The sequence below is a fragment of the Pseudophryne corroboree genome, chromosome 4 (genome assembly GCF_028390025.1).
Source record: "Pseudophryne corroboree isolate aPseCor3 chromosome 4, aPseCor3.hap2, whole genome shotgun sequence".
Classification (NCBI taxonomy): Eukaryota; Metazoa; Chordata; class Amphibia; order Anura; family Myobatrachidae; genus Pseudophryne; species Pseudophryne corroboree.
The window spans coordinates 186,222,841-186,245,361 of record NC_086447.1 but is presented as its reverse complement, the minus strand read 5'-3'; the positions used below and the strand labels follow the sequence as shown (position 1 = coordinate 186,245,361).

The 22,521-nt window shown below is 47.6% G+C and overlaps 1 protein-coding gene across 1 annotated transcript in view; it reads left to right on the top strand.

The window, feature by feature from the left end:
- The window catches only part of MRPS22 (mitochondrial ribosomal protein S22), a 53,014-nt gene that overhangs the window by 15,996 nt on the left and 14,497 nt on the right, over nt 1-22,521 (top strand). The window contains exons 2-7 of the mRNA XM_063915640.1: nt 2,731-2,894; nt 3,520-3,684; nt 5,966-6,109; nt 6,191-6,274; nt 6,345-6,490; nt 7,127-7,229. Of these exons, the coding sequence (XP_063771710.1) occupies nt 2,731-2,894; nt 3,520-3,684; nt 5,966-6,109; nt 6,191-6,274; nt 6,345-6,490; nt 7,127-7,229 (806 nt within the window). The remainder of the gene's footprint in view (nt 1-2,730; nt 2,895-3,519; nt 3,685-5,965; nt 6,110-6,190; nt 6,275-6,344; nt 6,491-7,126; nt 7,230-22,521) is intronic.

The following is a 22,521-nucleotide window of genomic DNA, read 5'->3' as shown; positions in this document are numbered from 1 at the left end:
CGTAAACAGACAGGGCGGCACAAGAAGCAGGAGGGCAATGACGGAAGTTGCAAGGATTCTTCGCTGGGCGGAAAATCATGTGATAGCACTGTCAGCAGTGTTCATTCCGGGAGTGGACAACTGGGAAGCAGACTTCCTCAGCAGACATGATCTTCACCCGGGGGAGTGGGGACTTCACCCAGAAGTCTTCCACATGATTGTGAACCGTTGGGAAAAACCAAAGGTGGACATGATGGCGTCCCGCCTCAACAAAAAACTGGACAGATATTGCGCCAGGTCAAGGGACCCTCAGGCAATAGCTGTGGACGCTCTGGTAACACCGTGGGTGTACCAGTCAGTATATGTGTTCCCTCCTCTGCCTCTCATACCCAAGGTACTGAGAATCATAAGAAGGAGAGGAGTAAAGACTATACTCGTGGCTCCGGATTGGCCAAGAAGGACTTGGTACCCGGAAATTCAAGAGATGCTCACGGAAGACCCGTGGCCTCTACCTCTAAGAAAGGACGTGCTCCAGCAGGGACCATGTCTGTTCCAAGACTTACCGCGGCTGCGTTTGACGGCATGGCGGTTGAACGCCGGATCCTGAAGGAAAAAGGCATTCCGGATGAAGTTATCCCTACCCTGATCAAAGCCAGGAAGGATGTAACTGTGCAACATTATCACCGTATTTGGCGTAAATATGTTGCGTGGTGTGAGGCCAGGAAGGCCCCTACAGAGGAATTTCAACTGGGTCGATTCCTGCATTTCCTGCAAACAGGACTGTCTATGGGCCTCAAATTAGGGTCCATTAAGGTTCAAATTTCGGCCCTGTCGATATTCTTCCAAAAAGAACTAGCTTCAGTTCCTGAAGTTCAGACGTTTGTCAAGGGGGTACTGCATATACAGCCTCCTTTTGTGCCTCCAGTGGCACCTTGGGATCTCAATGTAGTTTTGGGATTCCTAAAATCACATTGGTTTGAACCACTCACCACTGTGGATTTAAAATATCTCACATGGAAAGTGGTAATGCTGTTAGCCCTGGCTTCAGCCAGGCGTGTATCAGAATTGGCGGCTTTATCCTATAAAAGCCCTTACCTAATTTTTCATACGGACAGGGCAGAATTGAGGACTCGTCCTCAATTTCTCCCTAAGGTGGTTTCAGCATTTTACTTAAACCAGCCTATTGTGGTGCCTGCGGCTACTAGGGACTTGGAGGATTCCAAGTTGCTGGACGTAGTCAGGGCCCTGAAAATATATGTTTCCAGGACGGCTGGAGTCAGAAAATCTGACTCGCTGTTTATCCTGTATGCACCCAACAAGCTGGGTGCCCCTGCTTCTAAGCAGACGATTGCTCGTTGGATTTGTAGTACAATTCAGCTTGCACATTCTGTGGCAGGCCTGCCACAGCCAAAATCTGTAAAAGCCCATTCCACACGGAAAGTGGGCTCATCTTGGGCGGCTGCCCGAGGGGTCTCGGCTTTACAACTTTGCCAAGCAGCTACTTGGTCAGGGGCAAATACGTGTGCAAAATTCTACAAATTTGATACCCTGGCTGAGGAGGACCTGGAGTTCTCTCATTCGGTGCTGCAGAGTCATCCGCACTCTCCCGCCCGTTTGGGAGCTTTGGTATAATCCCCATGGTCCTTTCGGAGTCCCCAGCATCCACTAGGACGTTAGAGAAAATAAGAATTTACTTACCGATAATTCTATTTCTCATAGTCCGTAGTGGATGCTGGGCGCCCATCCCAAGTGCGGATTGTCTGCAATACTTGTACATAGTTATTGTTACAAAAATCGGGTTATTATTGTTGTGAGCCATCTTTTCAGAGGCTCCTCTGTTATCATGCTGTTAACTGGGTTCAAATCACAAGTTGTACGGTGTGATTGGTGTGGCTGGTATGAGTCTTACCCGGGATTCAAAATCCTTCCTTATTGTGTACGCTCGTCCGGGCACAGTATCCTAACTGAGGCTTGGAGGAGGGTCATAGGGGGAGGAGCCAGTGCACACCAGGTAGTCCTAAAGCTTTTACTTTTGTGCCCAGTCTCCTGCGGAGCCGCTATTCCCCATGGTCCTTTCGGAGTCCCCAGCATCCACTACGGACTATGAGAAATAGAATTATCGGTAAGTAAATTCTTATTTTATCGTGTGTTATATATTGCAGTCATCATACTTCTGCCTGTTCTGTTATGTAGTCTATAACAAATCAGTCCTTTTCTCACTATGGACGCAAGCAAAGCTCTCATCCATGTATTTGCCATTTCCCACCTGGACTACTGCAACCTTATTTCTTGCTATCCTCTCACCACTTCAATCTACCCTTGTTGCTACTGCCCCACTCATTTGCATCTCCTGCAGCTCTCTGTCGGCCTCTGCCCATTACCTTACTGGCTCCCCATCAACCTCAGTGCCGTGTTTAAACTCCTTACAAAGCCCTTAGTCATGCCACTCCCCCCTACATCTCCAACCTCTCTAATTCCCTCTCCGTGCTTCCACTGACCGCCATCTCACCTCAACTCTGGTCTCCTCTCACACCCGCACTCCAAATTTCCCCTGTGCTGCAACACTATTCTGGCACGTATCCACATCTTCAGTCAGTCTCACCTCTTCACTATCAGTCCTCCTCACATCTGAGTATCTGGACAGACTCTTTGGGGTGATTTGTGACCTGGTCAGCATCATTTTGAGCAAATTACCTCATTATTGAGGCTACTTTAGTTGTGATATTTGTTTTTTTCTGTCATTTTTCCCAGCTCCCGCCTCCCCTCCGGCCAAATTACCCACATTCACAGATCGAGAGGTGCAGAGTATTCTGAAGAAGATAACGGGTCTGAATTTGGACAAAGTGTTCCAGCCGGCCAAGCAGGAATCCAAACCACCCACTTACAAGCTAATGACACAGCAGCAGTATGAAGAGGTAGGTTGGTTATAGGGACATTAAAAGAAACAAACCTCTTTAGTAATACACTTACCTGTGCTTCTCCTCACTGTCCAGTCTCCACTGACAAACCTATTGATATATTAGATCTCCAGCCAGTTGACTTGGGTTTTTTTTTACTGGCCACACCTCTTCTTGCAACGCCACCGTCCCGTGCACTGGTCTACAGTGTAGACTTTATTTACAGGTGCATGGTTATAAAAACCCAAGTGTGCACCTTACAGGAATGTGTAGCTTTACACACATACAGTTTATATGTATATGACATGCAGTCAAATGGTTCTGAATGTCGACAGCTTTATTCATAATGTTGACATGTTTTAAATGCCAGCATATCTACATTATGAATGTATCAGTATTGGGTAGATAGTATTGTCAGTATTCACGCCGGCATCTAAACTGATCCATGGAACTGACAGTTGTCTATTTCAGACTGTGCTCTATGACATTGCTTGCTCAGTTTATGTCCCTGAGTAGCATGTATGCTTTATTCTGGCACACCAAGCAACATAGGTAATGTATATTTTCATTTGATCTCCAGACATTACAATGCAGTGCTAATCCTACATTCCCTGTTAATCCTATTAAACATTTTCCTGTCCAGGCTGTCCGGAGCGCTGCAGAGCTTGCCGAGCAATACCTGGAGATGCCACCGATGCTTAGCGAGCGCACACCTATAGATGAAACCTTGGCTGTGGATGAGATCCTTTCTGGTACAGAAACTGCCAAATTAGTGTTCACTGACATCACGTACAGTACACCGCATCATGTGAGTACATGTAGGTTGTATACGGACACAAGCAGCAAGGTCACTATAGATGTATACCCCTTATATAGTCATGTGGAAAATCTGTGGTTCTACTTTCACCATTTCTAGCATCATCTTGTCTTCACCAGTAGTTACATCTCTATACATCTAATTTCATGTAACATATAACAGGGCTCATTTTACGATTCTTTATTCAGCAAAGTGTAAGCAGACATTAAAAACCTATATGTAAAAAACTAAGTACAATGCAAAGTAGTCACTTTCTTACATAATTTGTGATGAGGGTTGGCCCCTTGGCTTTGAATCGTGGCTTCAGTTCATTAATGTTTGTGGGCATTTGTTTATACACCAGTCCTGTAAGCATCACGCAGGGATTGGCATTTGGCATTTTGTTGTTTCAGTTATTCAGGGGTCTATTCATGAAGCAGTGAAAAGGGTAGAGAAGTGAACCAGTGGAGAAGTTGCCCATGGCAACCAATCGGCATTGACGAAATATTTATAGTTTTCATACTATACAGTTGTACGGAGCAGCTGATTGGTTGCCATGGGCAACTTCTCCACAGGCTCCCTTCTCCACTCTTTTCACTGCTTCATGAATAGACCACTCCGTTTGATTGTGTGATTAGGATCATGGTCCAGTTTCAGGCAAGCATCATTTGTTGGAGAAGTGGTCTCACAGTTCGTGGTGTTCTCAGTGCTTGCAAGGTGTCCAGATCTTGTGACTGCAAAATTACCCGACTTCATCACAGACCTGCTATGAGGTTCTTGTAATGACATTTAGGAGTCGTTCCTATTAGCCATGAGTTTGTGCTGCTGTTTACCATACTTACTGTACATCTGGAGTCTCAGGTTTTTGTTCACAGCCACATAGTGCATACAAAATTATGGGGAAAAATTGGGCCATGAGGTGTCCGAAACATGGTGCTGTTGCGATGGTAATTCACCCTCCTCGTACTTAATTGGATTGACCCCATACTGTTTTGGTTTCCCCAAGCATGGTGTTATGTGTTTTGACTTCCAACAACTGTACTTTGTTCCACAGGACATTGTTCCAGAAGCCTTATGTTTTTGTCCGTGCAGCTTTACAAATATAAGTTGTTCTGTGGATTTTGTTTCTTTGAGAGGAGTATTCTGACGACAATCTTCCATGAAGCTGTAACTGTTTAGGCTTTTGCCGGAGGCCTATAGATCCCAAACTGTAGCTTTTGGGTTTTCAAGCATAATACGGTTTTATCTTTGGTTAAATTTGTTGGGACATGAACTTCTGTAAAGTCTGCAGTTGTTGTCATTGTTCAGTATCTGAAGGTTTTCATCACTGTAAAATTATGATTTGGGTTGTAATTAAAGCAGAGGGTGGCGGCACCATCTCTGCCACGGTGGCAACAGTATTTGGCTTGCAGAGTGCAGTTTGTAGAGTCGCTCAGCTACCTGGTCCCAGACCATCCCTGATGATGGGGGCAGCCCAAGGTGCATTGGTGCCATGCTACTGCTCTGGATTTGGGCATGGACTTCTAACCCCTTCCAGATTAATGGGCAGCCACAGTAGCTTTTCTGAGATCACTGCAGACTTCTTTTCCAATTGGCATGGAGAGAACCTGAATGCTTTAGGCCGAGTTACCAGTTTTGCTTAGAAGTAGAGTTGGTAGAACTTCCTAATGGTCACATAATGAAGTGAACTTATTGACCCACCTCAAATCACCTTCTCTATTGCTATGGGAGCAGTAAGGTGTGCTTGCTTTCTCACACATGGTTTTTTTCATGTTGCCTTTTTTTTTCTCTTGAATAAATAAGGACAAAGTAAAACCTGTCATTTGTCACATGACATTAGATATATATAAATATATAAAAAATATTTTCCAGGGGTGTCTCCTAATAGCAGGAGGTGTGGCCACATACCCTTAGAAAAAAAGTATTTAAAGAGCCGCAAAGTCCCTCAGCCAAGGGCAAATCCAGAGGGTAGGGTGGTCAATGTGAATTATGATTGTGTCAGTGCCCCCCCCCCCCCCCTTCATGCTAGGGAGAGAGGCAGTTACCGCTGCTGACAGGTAGGGGGGGTGGTGACGGAACCCCCATCTTGGCGGCCATGCCCATTAATACAGGATGATGATTTTGAATGAATGATCCCAATTTTGTGTGCTGTCAGTGTGATAATACAGAGTATTGAGTTAGTAGATTTTACTGGGAATGCTAATGGCAGTTGGATGTGGCTCCTGTTTGGTTTAGCACCTTCACATCCTGCTCATACCACATTACTGAATGGCACATCTTCTGTCGATCCTAGGAAAGATTTATTGTAGTAAGGGAGCCGAATGGTGTCCTGCGGAAAGCCACCTGGGAAGAGAGAGACCGAATGATCCAAGTGTATTTCCCCCGTCAAGGTCGTAAAATATTCCACCCGCCTGTCTTTCGAGAGGAAAACATGAAGGTGAATATAAACAGATTCTGCTGCTGCTGTCTGTCTGTCCTGCGTCATGAACGGCAAGTAATGGTCTTGTTTTCATTGCAGCGTCTTTTTCAAGAAGATCGACATGAGGAGCTTCTAAACCGTTGCATTGTGCAGTATGAGCCAGATTCTGCTGAATACATTAAGGTATGTCTCCGTTACACAGCATGTGGTGCCCGTAGTGTCAGTACAACCCTTAATACTTGTCTTTTCGTAGATAAGAGACCATACGTTTGAGGACATCAACAGGCAGAGAAAGTATCATTTGCTTCGTTCCACACGCCACTTTGGCGGTATGGCGTGGCACCTATGTTCTAATAAGAACATTGATGGACTTCTTATAGATATGCTTCAAAGAGATTTGTAAGTTTCTAAATGACTTTAAAAAAAAAAAATATTCTTATCGGTATTACTATACGGCTATAGTGACTTCTGTGCCTGCCTACCTACTGCAAATAACTACTTTAGACACAGGAATGAGGGGATTATCATCCAGTCTACTGAAGAGGGCTTTATGCATAGTTAAAATCCACTTTGATTGTGTCAGCTATCGGAGTCACGCTTTGGAGTATGTTAAATATCCCCATTTCAATAGCTATGGAGACATTGGTAGTCATTAATAAATTGTGATATTTTAGTTTCATCATGAATAGACCCCATAGTCCAGTGCTTCTCAATTCCTTTCATCAGAATGCAATAACAGTGCATGCTTTCCATATCTCCTTATTTGGAGCACAGCTACTGACTGGCACAATAATGCACAGCTGTTTATTATTTCACTTGTGATTCTTTGAAGACCTGGAAAACATGCTCTGTTAGTGTGTCCCCAGGACTGGATCTGACACGCACTGCATTAGTCTACCACTGACGCTAAGTAGTGCCACGTGTATGTAACCTAAGAAATCTTCATTATTCAATGGGTGGTTCTAGTGATCTATTTTGTGTAGTGTCCCGACTTTGTTACAAGTGTTGTCAAGACATTGTGTGTGCTTATTTTAGGCTAGAGGATGCAGTCTGTTTGGTGAGACTATATCACATGATGCATCCGGATACAGCGTGTGCAAAAGAGTCACAGGGGGCTGATGACCGAGAACTTATCAAGGTGATGTACATTATTATCAAGGAACATACAAGCAGTATCATGGTATTTGTTAAGTTATAATTTAATGGAGTAGCACAGCTGATCACAACGAAAACCATGTACAGACCGTGACTAAAGAAGGAAACACCACCATAAGCCATGTAACGTGGAGCTGGATCACCACATGTACGTCTGTAAGCACAATGGCATTGAGTATGCCCATATCTGGAAATGTGCAGGATGGGTGCACTATCCCTTTTCTCCTTCATCTACTAGGGGACACTGGAGAGCAGTTACAGTGGGGATGTAGTAGGCAGTAACTGGGAGCTGGCACTTTACATTTTTTCAATGTGACTAGCTCCTCCCGTACTATGTCCCCCCTCCAAGCCAGTCTTTTATTTGTGCCCAAGGGAGCTGGTCACTCTTGGGTTTCTCTTAGAATTTTTTTTTTCTCTTATTTTCTTTCATTCAGAACAGACTGGCAGCTTCTGCCTCTGCCAGTCTGCATCGTTGGAGCTTCCGGCAGGGATCCATCGCAGCTGCTTGCGGCTTGGGCTAGATCCCTGGGCTGTGGAGACACTGGCTCTCCGGAGACTGACCAGACACCGCTGCTTGTGGCACGTGTCTGGGTCGCTCCTTCAGCCACACGCCCGGCAGCGCGGCAGTGGTGAGTATAAGCCCCGGCCGCGGTTAGCAGGCGACGGGGTTTACACTGGGCTATCTCCATTTAGCGTCCGCTAGCGCCGCTAAGTTTGAATTAGGCGCCATAGCGGGGGGGAGGGGGGGGCGGAGCTTACTCCTGGCTCTCAGTTCCCGGTGCCTGAGTGCGCGCTGGCGGCCATTTTACAGGATGTGACGCTACAGGCTCTGTAGCAACAACGGAGTTTCCAGCACAGCCCCAGGCACTGTGAGCAGTTCGGTGGGGTGTTTGTGAGTCAGTTTGGGGACGTGTGAGGCCCCTGTTAATTATTATAAGAACGTGCCTCTCGCTGCACAATATAGTGCAGGGTTTACAGGGTGGGTGTGACTGCTCTCCCTTACTATCCCCCCTTCTGTCTGTTGTTATTACTGTTTTCCTGTTTAACACTGTGTGTGTGTGTGAGTTGTGTGAAAGTGCTGACATAGCAGGAAAAGGTTCCAAAGCAGCACAGAAGGTTTTCACATGTCAGAAGTGTGCTGCAAAATTCACACAGGGACAGTCAAAAAATTCCCTGTTATGTGAGGATTGTGAGTCTGAACCCATCTGTTCAGCCCTCACCGCAGCTGCAGGACGCTCCTGTTGGAATACTCAGTTTACGGAGGTAATGTCTCTGTTGACCTGGAGGCTTCTCGTCAAAATAGAGAAACTTCCAGGTTCCAACAGCTTGTCCTGATCCCTGAGCCTGAACCAGCATGGGCTCGGTCCCTGGCAAGATCTGTTGAGGGGCTCTCTAAGACAATGATCCCCTCCCAAACCTCATCCTTCATTTCCCCTCCACAGGTTTTCAAAAAGAGGTTGTTAGCCTCAGTGTTACATGACTCTGATGATGATATACATCTATTGGAGGAGGCGGTAGATGTACAGGATTCTGATGACGATCAGGTTTATGAGGTCTCTGAACCAGTGGCTCAGGGTATTGAGGCGCTTATTACAGCCATTTGTTTGGTATTATGGGTAGAAGAGACGGAACAGGACATTTCACGTCCTTCCAGGTTCGACACCAACCGAAAACTGGCAGCGACCTTTCCGGTTTCGGATGAATTGGATGCGCTCCTGACAGCAGCCTGGAAACATCCGGATGCAAAGTTTCAGGTATTGAAAAAATGTTTGTCTTCCTACCCTTTTCCCGCAGATAGCAGAAAGTGATATGAGCCCCCTCCAATTGTAGACCCCTCGGTGTCTCGTCTGCCGGTTCCTGGAGCAACCTCACTGAAGGAACCGTCAGACAGAAAGTTGGAGACTACCTTGAAGACGTTTTACTCGGCAACGGGAGTTTTGCATCGCCCGGCGCAGGTAGGTTGTTGGGTCAACAAGGCTACAGAAGCCTGGGCGGAACAATTGTCCTCTGGTTTGCGTGACGATTTGCCTCAGGATCAACTGATACCTTTGGCAGAACATATTCGCGAATCAGCTTTATATCTTTGTGAAGCCTCCAAGGACATCTGTATCCTCGGAGCCAGAATTTCCGCTTTGGCGCTATCGGCCCGAAAAGCTCTCTGGCTACGACAGTGGCAGGCGGATACTGAATCCAAGAGGGCAGCAGAGACGTTGCCCTTTACGGGAGAAGTCCTGTTCGGGAAGGATCTTGATGCCTGGATTTCTCAAGCCACTGGGGGTAAGTCGACTTATCTTCCCACTGCTGCTCCAGCTCGACGGACCTATACGGGTCCTTCCTTTCGGTCCTTTCGTGCCCCTTCCAGGTTTCGAGGCCATGCCAGAGGAGGAGCTCCCATCACCCGTGGCTCTCGAGGTAGAGGCAGATGTACAACAGCCTCGACCCAGCCAGATGGTAAGTCTTCCACCACACCCACCGCATGACAGGCTTCCCTCCCACCTGGGGGATCCCAGGGTGGGAGCTCGTTTGTGGGATTTCAGGGAGGCCTGGGTACAATCCTGTCCAGATGCTTGGGTCAGGGATCTCATCACCTACGGTTACAAACTCGATTTTCAAATCCAACCTCCTCAACGTTTCTTCACCACGGGTTTGCCAGTTTCCGACGACAGGAGGGTCGTCTTGCAGGCAGCGTTCCAGAAACTTCTGTCCGCAAGTGTGCTGATCTCTATTCCCTCACAACATCGGAAACGGCTATTACTCAAGCCTGTTTCTCGTACCGAAGCCAGACAGCTTAGCCAAACCAATTCTGAACTTAAAGGATCTCAATCCCTTTTTGAGGATATTCAAATTCAAGATGGAGTCCCTTCAGTCTGTTATTGTCAGTTTGGAGCAAAACGAGTTTATGGCGTCCTTGGACATCAAGGATGCCTACTTGCATGTTCCCATTTGGCCTCCGCATCAGGCTTTTCTCCGTTTCGCGATACAGGATGCTCATTTACAATTCCAGGCCCTTCCGTTTGGTCTCTCTTCTGCTCCCAGAGTGTTCACAAAGGTCATGGCAGTCATGATGGCCCTACTTTGAGTGCAGGGAGTGACGATTGTCCCCTATCTGGACAATCTGCTGCTGAAGGCCCACTCTGCAGACCTGTTGCTTCAGAATATTCAGATAACCCAGGACCTTCTGATTCGGCACGGATGGTTCCTGAACTTCCCGAAGTCTCAATTATGCCCCATGCAACAGTTACTGTTCTTGGGGATGATTCTCGACACGGTACGTCAGAAGGTTTTTTTCTTCCTCAGGTCAAGATCCTCTCTCTTCCGACGTTTGTGAGGTTGGTCCTTCGACCCCGTTGGGTATCGGTGTATCTGTGTATTCGCCTTCTGGGGAAGATGGTAGTGGCGTTCGAAGCACTTCCCTACGGCCGGTTCCACTCTCGACCTTTCCAGCTGTCTCTCCTACATCAGTGGTCGGGGTCTCATCTATTTCTTCATCAGGGCGGCAGACGCGGCGATGAGAGAGGTCACCAACAGCCTCCTCTGGGCAGAGGAAAACGCTCTGGCCTTGTTGGCAATCTTCATTCCAGGGGTAGACAATTGGGAAGCTGATTATCTCAGCCGCCAGGACATGCACCCGGGAGAGTGGACACTCAATCCCCAGGTGTTTCGTCAGCTGGTCCGCCGGTGGGGAAGACCACAGATCGACCTCATGGCGTCCCGCCTGAACCATCAACTGCCTCTTTACGACTCTCGGACGAGAGACCTGGCAGCAGCAGCCGTGGGTGCCCTCACGGCTCCTTGGAACTTCCAGTTCGTTTATGTCTTTCCTCCTTTCCCATTACTGCCTCGGGTTCTGCAACGCATAAAGAGAGAAAACGCGCTTGTCCTCCTGGTGACTCCAGATTGGCCGCACAGGACTTGGTACTCTGCCCTACGCCTGTTGTCAGTAGCGGAACCTTGGCCCCTGCCGCTATGGGACGATCTACTACAACAGGGTCCTTTTTCTTTATCCAGATTTACGCAGGCTACGTTTGACGACGTGGCTGTTGAGAAGGCCATCTTGAGAAGGAAGGGGATTCCTTGTACAGTTATACTTACTATGCTCTGTCAGTCACAACTTCTCACTATTACCGCATTTGGAAAGCTTATGTGGCCTGGTGTGAACAACAACAGTTTTCCACTTCTATTTTTCACTTAGCCCACCTCCTTCGTTTTCTACAGGCGGGTTTCTTGGCAGGGCTGAGACTGGGTTCATTAAAGGTTCAGGTCTCTGCCCTTTCGGTTTTCTTCCAAAAAAATTTGCCTTGCTGCCGTAAGTTTAGACCTTCTTTCAGGGGGTTCTCCGCATTCAACCTCCCTTTCGCCCTCCGATGGCACCATGGGACCTCAACCTGGTCCTCTCTTTTCTACAGTCTCTGTTATTTGAGCCTTTGAAGTCGATGGAGATGAAGTATCTCACCTGGATAGTGGTCCTTCTGCTGGCTCTGGCTTCGGCCAGACAGGTGTCTGAACTTGGGGCTCTCTCTCGCCTACCTCCTTACCTGGTGTTCCATGAAGATAGAGCTGAGCTTCGTACTCGGATGTCGTTTCTCCCGAAGGTGGTGTCCGATTTTCACATCAATCAACCACTTGTGGTTCCGGCCCTTTCGGCGGATTCACCGGATGCCAAGTCTTTGGATGTTGTCAGGGCGCTCAAGATCTATGTTGCTAGGACTTCTGCTATTTGAAAGTCTGATTCCTTGTTTGTTCTGTACGATGCTGCCCGTGTCGGCTTCCAAGCAGACATTGGCCCGATGGATTCGTCTGACCATCAGACAAGCTTATGTGGTGGTTTCTCGGGAACCTCCATCTTCCATTTTAGCGCCCTTTACGCGCTCATGACTACTTTATGTTGCGCTGCCAGTTGGTCGGGCTGACATACATTTGTCAAGTTTTACAGGTTTGATACTTTTGCGGCCTCTGCATCGCAGTTTGGCCGAGCGGTTTTGCCGGACTCTCAGCGCTCTCCCACCTGTCATGGGAGCTCTGGGACATCCCCACTGTAACTGCTCTCCATTGTCCCCTAGTGGATGAAGGAGAAATCAGGATTTTGGTACTTCCCAATAAATCCCTTTCTCCGTTTCCACAGGGGACACTGGACGCCAACCCAGCGCTGTTTATCCTCCTACTTCGTTTCTCTGTTTGCTTGTCCCTATGTGACTGCTAGTTTTGTTCCTGTTCACCTTCACTACAGTTGTTGGTTCCCAAGTTTCCTTGGTGCTATCCTGTTTTTGGTAACTTCTGTACCTCCTCTACTTTTAAGTTGGTTTTCTTCCAGCTCTCCTCGGGCACAGTTTTAATAGACTGGCTTGGAGGGGGGACATAGTAGGGGAGGAGCTAGTCACATTGAAAAAAATTAAAGTGCCAGCTCCCAGTTACTACCTACTATATCTTCACTGTAACTGCTCTCCAGTGTCCCCTGTGGAATCGGAAAAAGGGATTTATCGGTAACTACCAAAATCCTGATTTCCACAATATTCACCAACATGCAATATGAATGAACATGATCACTCGGTAGCATTAGGTAATGATTACTATTGACACTGCCTTGAAAAACAGCCAGGAAAATACACCCCACCATGTCATTGGTACCTGCAGAGCCCTGTACTACTGTTAAGAAACACTGGGGGCTCTAGAGATCTTTAGGTTGACACCACATGCATTTATCTGAAAACGGTGCAAAATCAGACCAGATTACCTTTATGTGCTATGCAGTATTCTGTTGCACCACTGCATACTGTAACTAGGTGTGAGCCACTACACATAGCGCTGCAGGATAGGAGGCCTGTTGGCAGCACTTGTCCATTACATGTTTTAAGTACTTTGACTTGCAGCTTACCCCCTTTTTTGAAGCCCAGCATCTCCTTGATCACCCCTGTCTCCTTCCTCAACCCCTTCCATCCCTAATACCTATACAACATTCATGATCTTACTTTGAGAGCTCTTTGTTATTCATTCACACTGTCCTTTATTACATTTCAAGATGCTGACATACCCAGGATTCATACCCACTGCATGTGACATTGCAGTCAGACACACTCTATTCGTTGAGCTATCTGCCCTTACATAGAAACCTAGAGATTTCTAACTATTTGAAATTTTCAATACTTAAATTACCAATAAATTGGATGCAGCTTTCAACATTTTAAAAAAGTAATTAGCAGCTCAGCAGCTCTTCCAACAAACCTATGAGGTGGCTGCCTAATGTTGTTTTTGTTTTTTGTTGTTTTTTTGGGGGGGAGGGGGGGGATCGCCAGTAGCCCTAATCCCTAATCCCCAGCTTTCCTTTCTATATAATTATTTTGGGTTGTATTTTTTATCTGCGTGGTAACCTACAAATATTAGACAGCTTTATTTTTACACTGCAATTTAGATTTCAGTTTGAACACCTCACCCAAATTGAAATCTGTCTGAACATAATACATCTGCCCCATCTGCAATGCAACATGGTTTAGCCCAGTTGCTTGGTTTTTTGCTTTACTAGGAGATATATATAATATAGTTTATTTTTTTATCTTACAAAAAGGGGGAAAAAGGAACAAGCTCAGCGCTGTATAATTTTGATGTTTAGATTGGGTCCTCTGCTTCTGTTTGGTGTCCCTCAGATTGGCTGGGAAAAAATGTTCAGGTCGTAGCACCTTGTGCGGCACACAGGACAAACACTGTTCATCTGTAGCCATTGTGTCAGGCAAGGGACGTGGAAGGTATGGTGGCAGGATGCTTCAGCCATTTCCATTCCAACTTCAAGGTTAGACATCCAGATGGTACAGTACTCTACGTCCTCTCCTTCTGCAACAGTGTGTCTGCTGTAGGTGGGAATACTGGGCAGAATGGGCCTCAGGATGTTTTTCAGCCTCAGGAGTGCTGCCCTCAGTGCAGCTGCCCAATTTTCACTGGTGCTGGGCTGATTTCTTCCTCTTCCTGTTGATGGGCCAGCACTTTCTCTTCCCAATGATGGTGCCATTCATCCTGATGATGGGCCAGCTCTTCCTCTTCCTGATGATGGTCCACCATTGGATGGTCTGCGGCGTCCTGACCTCTTACTGATGTTATGGCTTGCGCCTCCATTTACAAGCAGCTGGGCTAACTCCCTTCAACTCATTGTATCTGGTGACCGTAGAAATAAAAAAAAATAAAAAAATGAAGAGGGGGGCAAGAGCAGGGCTGCCTCACCTATAGCTCCCAGTCAGTCAGGAGCAGGCTGAGAGAGAAGGGCCCTGAGAGGAGCAGGGCATGCTGGAACTTAAAGAAAGAAAAACGGCTGCGCTTGGGGTGTTGCAAATGGGTATAAATCATGGAGAGTTGACAGTCTTCTATATAAAATTGTTTATTATAATGTAAAATACATCAACAACAAATAAAGTTAACCATATATAAAAAAATAAATAACTATACTCTAAAACACCGTTGTATAAACACACAGTATCAATCAAAGCTTGTATATAGTATTCCCCTGATTCAGGGTGTAATGGGCCCTACTCACTGGCCGAGGTGCCCGACGGCCGATACGGCCGACGAGCGACCCGGCGGCGGGGGGGGCAGTGACGGGGGGAGTGAAGTTTCTTCACTCCCCCCGTCACCCGGCTCCATAGACGTGCAGGCAAATATGGACGAGATCGTCCATATTGGCCTGCATGCACAGCCGACAGGAGACCAGCGATGAACGAGCGCGGGGACGCGCATCGTTCATCGCTTAAGTCTCCACACTGAAAGATATGAACGAGATCTCGTTCATTTATGAACGAGATCGTTCATATCTTTCAAAATATCGGCCAGTGTGTAGGGCCCATAAGATTGTTACTCTTTGAGATTGTAACAATAATGTAACTAAATAGTTACAATTTTACTCTCTGCAGTGTATTGTGGCTAAAAATATGTAGAAGCAACAGAACTTTTTCTCCAGTAATCGGAGAAGGAGGAAGGGCCCAGCGGTCAAATATACAATGAACAGTATACAATATACAATATTACCTCTCCTAGGGGCTGGTATTACCGAGCGTCCTCGGCAAAGTCCTGTATAAAGCCCACAGTGTGATGCTAAGGAGAGAAATTCAATAAAGGAATGATTATCCAAGCTTGCTCCTTAATCTGTAAGTCCCGGATGCAGGACAATTGCCTGTGTATTCCCTTGGGCTGGTGGAAATCCTTTTAATGCCCTAAGCGTAGGGAATACCACATCTTCCAAGACGTCAGAGGAGCACACGCTGTGGCCGCTAATTGCGGAGGAGATTCACAGGTGTAGCATTAGCCGGAGCCGTTGCTGGCACTGGATTGTAGCAGACTAAAGCGCTGTCCCACGGCCGAATAGCCGTTTAGATGATACAAGCTGGCGTTGTCTCACAGCCAGATATTACCGTCAGATGATACGGGCTGGCGTTGTCCCACTGCCAGACACAGCCGTCAGATGATACAGGCTGGCGATGTCCTGCGGCCAGTTGCAGCCGTCAGACAATGTAGGCTGGTGCCGTGCAGAGACCGCAATAGAGCCACCGTGCAGACAAAAGAACTCTCCGCTGTAAGCAAGTTCCTTAGAGCTATAGTGCCGGTGAATCAGAGTAGGAAGGGAGGAGTCTTGAAAAACTATAGTGTACACAGGCTTGCATGAGATACCTTGCATAAAACCTGAAGACGTGTCTGGAAGTTTTATCAATAAAAATAGTGTATTCCTAAGGCTTCCTGAATGCAACACCTGCCCACCTCAGATAATGCAGTGTCATATAATCTGGTTGCTCATTAATGTACTGCCTTGATACAACCAAATATTCCAAAAGTTCCCATAGCATTATGTCTGAGAACGTAAGATGCATAGAAACACATACCTGATAAATAACTTTACAGAATAATTAAACAGCGGAAGTGAGTGCAACTGCAGCTTCTCCTGATGCAGTTCACTAACTGCACCCCTGCCCTGTCACACTGCCTACCAACACAAAGTACAGTAATATTGACAGGACACCGCCGCAACACAACAGCCTCCTTTTGTCCCTCCTCCGGCCGGACGGCATCCTCTTAATCACAGCGATTGAGCAGCAGCTCACTAAAGAGTCAGAATGACTCACTACAAAGCCGCCGGCTGGCTGCGGGTCCCTTCACAGACGCACTGACATCGCAGCTCACCCCCATGCCCAGAGCTGCAGCAACAGAAAGTTTCCTACGTGGACATGGCTGTATCTGTAAGTTACGGGGATGCGTTCGCCCTAATCGCCCCCCCTAAATATGGCTCTGCCTACAACAATGAGATATTGTGGCGATGGGACCCAAGTATAAGCACATAATGCATTTATGTTTCATATACACCTTATACACACAGCCTGAAGGTCATTTTAGCTAATATTTCTCTGACGTCCTAGTGGATGCTGGGAACTCCGTAAGGACCATGGGAATAGACGGGCTCCGCAGGAGACTGGGCACTCTAAAAGAAAGATTAGGTACTATCTGGTGTGCACTGGCTCCTCCCTCTATGCCCCTCCTCCAGACCTCAGTTAGATTTCTGTGCCCGGCCGAGCTGGATGCACACTAGGGGCTCTCCTGAGCTCCTAGAAAGAAAGTATATGTTAGGTTTTTTATTTTACAGTGAGACCTGCTGGCAACAGGCTCACTGCAACGAGGGACTAAGGGAAGAAGAAGCGAACCTACCTGCTTGCAGCTAGCTTGGGCTTCTTAGGCTACTGGACACCATTAGCTCCAGAGGGATCGACCGCAGGACCCGTCCTTGGTGTTCGTTCCCGGAGCCGCGCCGCTGTCCCCCTTACAGAGCCAGAAGCATGAAGATGGTCCGGAAAATCGGCGGCAGAAGACTTCAGTCTTCACCAAGGTAGCGCACAGCACTGCAGCTGTGCGCCATTGCTCCTCATACACACTTCACACTCCGGTCACTGAGGGTGCAGGGCGCTGGGGGGGGGGGGGGGGGCGCCCTGAGCAGCAATAAAAACACCTTGGCTGGCAAAATAATCACAATATATAGCCCCAGAGGCTATATATGTGATTATTACCCCTGCCAGAATCCATAAAAAAGAGGGAGAAAAGTCAGCGAAAAAGGGGCGGAGCTATCTCCCTCGGCACACTGGCGCCATTTTCTCTTCACAGTGTAGCTGGAAGACAGCTCCCCAGGCTCTCCCCTGTAGTTTTCAGGCTCAAAGGGTTAAAAAGAGAGGGGGGGCACTAAATTTAGGCGCAATATTGTTTATACAAGCAGCTATTGGGGAAAATTCACTCAGTGATAGTGTTTATCCCTACATTATATAGCGCTCTGGTGTGTGCTGGCATACTCTCTCTCTCTGTCTCCCCAAAGGGCTGTGTGGGGTCCTGTCCTCAGTCAGAGCATTCCCTGTGTGTGTGCGGTGTGTCGGTACGGCTGTGTCGACATGTTTGAAGAGGAGGCTTATGTGGAGGCGGAGCAGATGCCGATAAATGGGATGTCGCCCCCTGTGGGGCCGACACCAGAGTGGATGGATAGGTGGAAGGTATTAACCGACAGTGTCAACTCCTTACATAAAAGGCTGGATGACGTAACAGCTGTGGGACAGCCGGCTTCTCAGCCCGCGCCTGCCCAGGCGTCTCAAAGGCCATCGGGCTCAAAAAACGCCCGTTACCTCAGATGGCAGACACAGGTGTCGACACGGAGTCTGACTCCAGTGTCGACGAGGTTGAGACATATACACAATCCACTAGGAACATCCGTTGCATGATCTCGGCAATAAAAATTGTGTTACACATTTCTGACATTAACCCAAGTACCACATAAAAGGGGTTTTATGTTTGGGGAGAAAAAGCAGCCGGTGTTTTGTTCCCCCATCAGATGAGTGAATGAAGTGTGTGAAGAAGCGTGGGTTCCCCCGATAAGAAACTGGTAATTTCAAAAAAATTACTGCTGGCGTACCCTTTCCCGCCAGAGGATAGGTCACGTTGGGAGATATCCCCTAGGGTGGATAAGGCGCTCACACGTTTGTCATAAAAGGTGGCACTGCCGTCTTAGGATACGGCCACTTTGAAGGAGCCTGCTGATAAAAAGCAGGAGGCTATCCTGAAGTCTGTATATAAACACTCAGGTATTATACTGAGACCTGCAATTGCCTCAGCATGAATAGTGCTGCTACAGCAGGGTCTGATACCCTGTCAGATAATATTAATACCTAGACAGGGAGAATATGGTGCTAACATAGAGCATATTAAAGACGTAGTCTTATATATGAGGGATGCACAGAGGGATATTTGCCGGCTGGCGTCCAGAATTAATGCAAGGTCCATTCTGCCAGGAGGGTATTAGAGACCCGGCAGTGGACAGGTGATGTTGACTTTAAAAGGCACATGGAGATTATGCCTTATAAGGGTGAGGAATTGTTTGGGGATGGTCTCTGGGACCTTGTATCCACAGCAATAGCTGGGAAGAAAAATTTCTACCTCAGGTTTCCTCACACCCTAAGAAAGCACTGTATTATCGGGTACAGTCCTTTCGGCTTCAGAAAAGCAAGGGGGCCAAAGGCGCTTCCTTTCTGCACAAGGGAAGAAGGAAAAAGCTGCACAGACAGCCAGTTCCCAGGATCAAAAATCTTCCCCCGCTTCCTCTGAGTCCACAGCATGACGCTGGGGCTCCACAGACAGGTGCGGTGGGGGCGCGTCTCGGGAACTTCAGGGACCAGTGGGCTTGCCCACAGGTGAATCACTGGGTTCTGCAAGTAGTATCACAGGGATACAAGCTGGAGTTCGAGGCGACTCCCCCTCGCCGTTACCTCACATCAGCCTTGCCTGCTGCCCTCGGATATAGGGAGTTAGTACTGGCGGCAATTCACGAGCTGTACTTCCAGCAGGTGAAATCAAGGTACCCCTCCTTCAACAAGGCCGGGGTTACTATTCCAAAAATGTTGTGGTACCGAAACCAGACGGTTCGGTGAGACCCATTCTAAAATTGAAATCCTTGAACACTTATATACGAAGGTTCAAGTTCAAAATGAAATCGCTCAGGGCGATTATTGCAAGCCTGGAGAATTTCAGGGTATCACTGGACATCAAGGATGCTTACCTGCATGTCCCTATTTACCCTCCTCACCAGGAGTACCTCAAAATTGTGGTACAGAATTGTCATTACCAATTCCAGACGTTGCCGTTGGTCTGTCCCCGGCACCGAGGGTATTACCAAGGTAATGGCCGAAAGAATTATCCAGTACTTGGACAATCTCCTTATAAAGGCAAGGTCCAGGGAACAGTTGTTTGTCAGAGTAGCACTATCTCGGGAAGTGCTACAACAGCACGGCTGGATTCTGAATATTCCAAAGTCGCAGCTGGTTCCTACGACGCATCTACTGTTCCTGGGGATGGTTCTGGACACAGAACAGAAAAAAGTGTTTCTCCCGCAAGAGAAAGCCAAGGAGCTGTCATCTCTAGTCAGAGGCCTCCTGAAACCAAAACAGGTGTCGGTGCATCACTGCACGCGAGTCCTGGAAAAAATGGTAGCTTCCTACGAAGCAGTTCCATTCGGCAGGTTCCATGCAAGAACTTTTCAGTGGGACCTCTTGGACGGGATCGCATCTTCAGATGCATCGGCTGATAACCCTGTCTCCAAGGACCAGGGTGTCTCTGCTGTGGTGGCTGCAGAGTGCTCATCTTCTAGAGAGCCGCAGATTCGGCATACAGGACTGGGTCCTGGTGATCACGGATGCCAGCCTTCGAGGCTGGGGGGCAGTCACACAGGGAAAAAAATTTCCAAGGACTTTGGTCAAGTCAGGAGTCGTCCCTACACATAAATATTCTGGAACTGAGGGCCATTTACAATGCCCTAAGTCAGGCAAGACCTCTGCTTCAAAACCAGCCGGTACTGATCCAATCAGACAACATCACGGCAGTCGCCCATGTAAACCGACAGGGCGGCACAAGAAGCAGGATGGCGTGGCAGAAGCCACAAGGATTCTCCGATGGGCGGAAAATCACGTCTTAGCACTGTCAGCAGTGTTCATTCCGGGAGTGGACAACTGGGAAGCAGACTTCCTCAGCAGACACGACCTACACCCGGGAGAGTGGGGACTTCATCCAGAAGTCTTCAAACTGTTGGTAAACCGTTGGGAAAGGCCACAGGTGGACATGATGGCGTCCCACCTCAACAAAAAGCTAAAGAGATATTGCGCCAGGTCAAGGGACCCTCAGACGATAGCTGTGGACGCTCTAGTGACACCGTGGGTGTACCAGTCGGTTTATGTGTTCCCTCCTCTGCCTCTCATACCAAAGGTACTGAGAATAATAAGAAGGCGAGGAGTAAGAACGATACTCATGGTTCCGGATTGGCCAAGAAGAGCTTGGTACCCAGAACTTCAAGAAATGATATCAGAGGACCCATGGCCTCTACCGCTCAGACAGGATCTGTTACAGCAGGGGCCCTGTCTGTTCCAAGACTTCCCGCGGCTGCGTTTGACGGCATGGCGGTTGAATTCCGGATCCTAAAGGAAAAGGGCATTCCGGAGGAAGTCATTCCTACGCTGATAAAAGCCAGGAAAGAAGTAACCGCAAACCATTATCACCGTATTTGGCGAAAATATGTTGCGTGGTGTGAGGCCAGGAAGGCCCCTACAGAGGAATTTCAGCTGGGTCGTTTTTCTGCACTTCCTACAGTCGGGAGTGACTATGGGCCTAAAAATTGGGTTCCATTAAGGTCCAGATTTCGGCTCTGTCGATTTTCTTCCAGAAAGAACTGGCTTCACTGCCTGAAGTTCAGACATTTGTAAAGGGAGTGCTACATATTCAGCCCCTTTTGTGCCTCCTTTGGCACCTTGGGATCTCAACGTGGTGTTGAGTTTCCTGAAATCACATTGGTTTGAGCCACTTAAAACTGTGGATCTGAAATATCTCACGGGGAAAAAAGTGGTCATGTTATTGGCCTTGGCTTCGTCCAGGCGTGTGTCAGAATTGGCAGCTTTGTCATGTAAAAGCCCTTATCTGATTTTCCATATGGATAGGGCAGAATTGAGGACTCGTCCCCAGTTTCTCCCTAAGGTGGTATCAGCTTTTCACTTGAACCAACCTATTGTAGTGCCTGCGGCTACTAGGGGCTTGGAAGATTCCAAGTTACTGGACGTAGTCAGGGCCTTGAAAATTTATGTTTCCAGGACGGCTGGAGTCAGGAAAACTGACTCGTTTTTTATCCTGTAGGCACCCAACAAACTAGGTGCTCCTGCTTCTGAGCAGACTATTGCTCGCTGGATTTGTAGCACAATTCAGCTGGCGCATTCTGCGGCTGGATTGCCGCATCCTAAATCAGTAAAAGCCCATTCCACAAGGAAAGTGGGCTCATCTTGGGCGGCTGCCCGAGGGGTCTCGGCTTTACAACTTTGCCGAGCTGCAACTTGGTCAGGGGCAAACACGTTTGCTAAATTCTACAAATTTGATACCCTGGCTGAGGAGGACCTTGAGTTCTCTCATTCGGTGCTGCAGAGTCATCCGCACTCTCCCGCCCGTTTGGGAGCTTTGGTATAATCCCCATGGTCCTTACGGAGTTCCCAGCATCCACTAGGACGTCAGAGAAAATAAGATTTTACTCACCGGTAAATCTATTTCTCGTAGTCCGTAGTGGATGCTGGGCGCCCATCCCAAGTGCGGATTGTCTGCAATACTTGTATATAGTTATTGCCTAACTAAAGGGTTATTGTTGAGCCATCTGTTGAGAGGCTCAGTTATATTTCATACTGTTAACTGGGTATAGTATCACGAGTTATACGGTGTGATTGGTGTGGCTGGTATGAGTCTTACCCGGGATTCAAAATCCTTCCTTATTGTGTCAGCTATTCCGGGCACAGTATCCTAACTGATGTCTGGAGGAGGGGCATAGAGGGAGGAGCCAGTGCACACCAGATAGTACCTAATCTTTCTTTTAGAGTGCCCAGTCTCCTGCGGAGCCCGTCTATTCCCATGGTCCTTACGGAGTTCCCAGCATCCACTACGGACTACGAGAAATAGATTTACCGGTGAGTAAAATCTTATTTTTTAATAACTTTGTGCATTAAACAAAGTGTGTCTACATTCACACAATTCATTTATGTTCCATATACACCTTATACACACAGCCTGAAGGTCATTTAATACAATATTTTTAATATTTCTCTTATATCCACTAGGGGACACTGGAGTCTTATACAGTATGGGTGTGAAGCTTGCAACCGGAGGTGTGGCACAATCTAAAAATTAGCATTGTCTGCACAGCCGGCTCCTCCCCCTTCACATCCCTCCTCCCTCAGTTTGAAAAATTGTGCCTAGGAGGT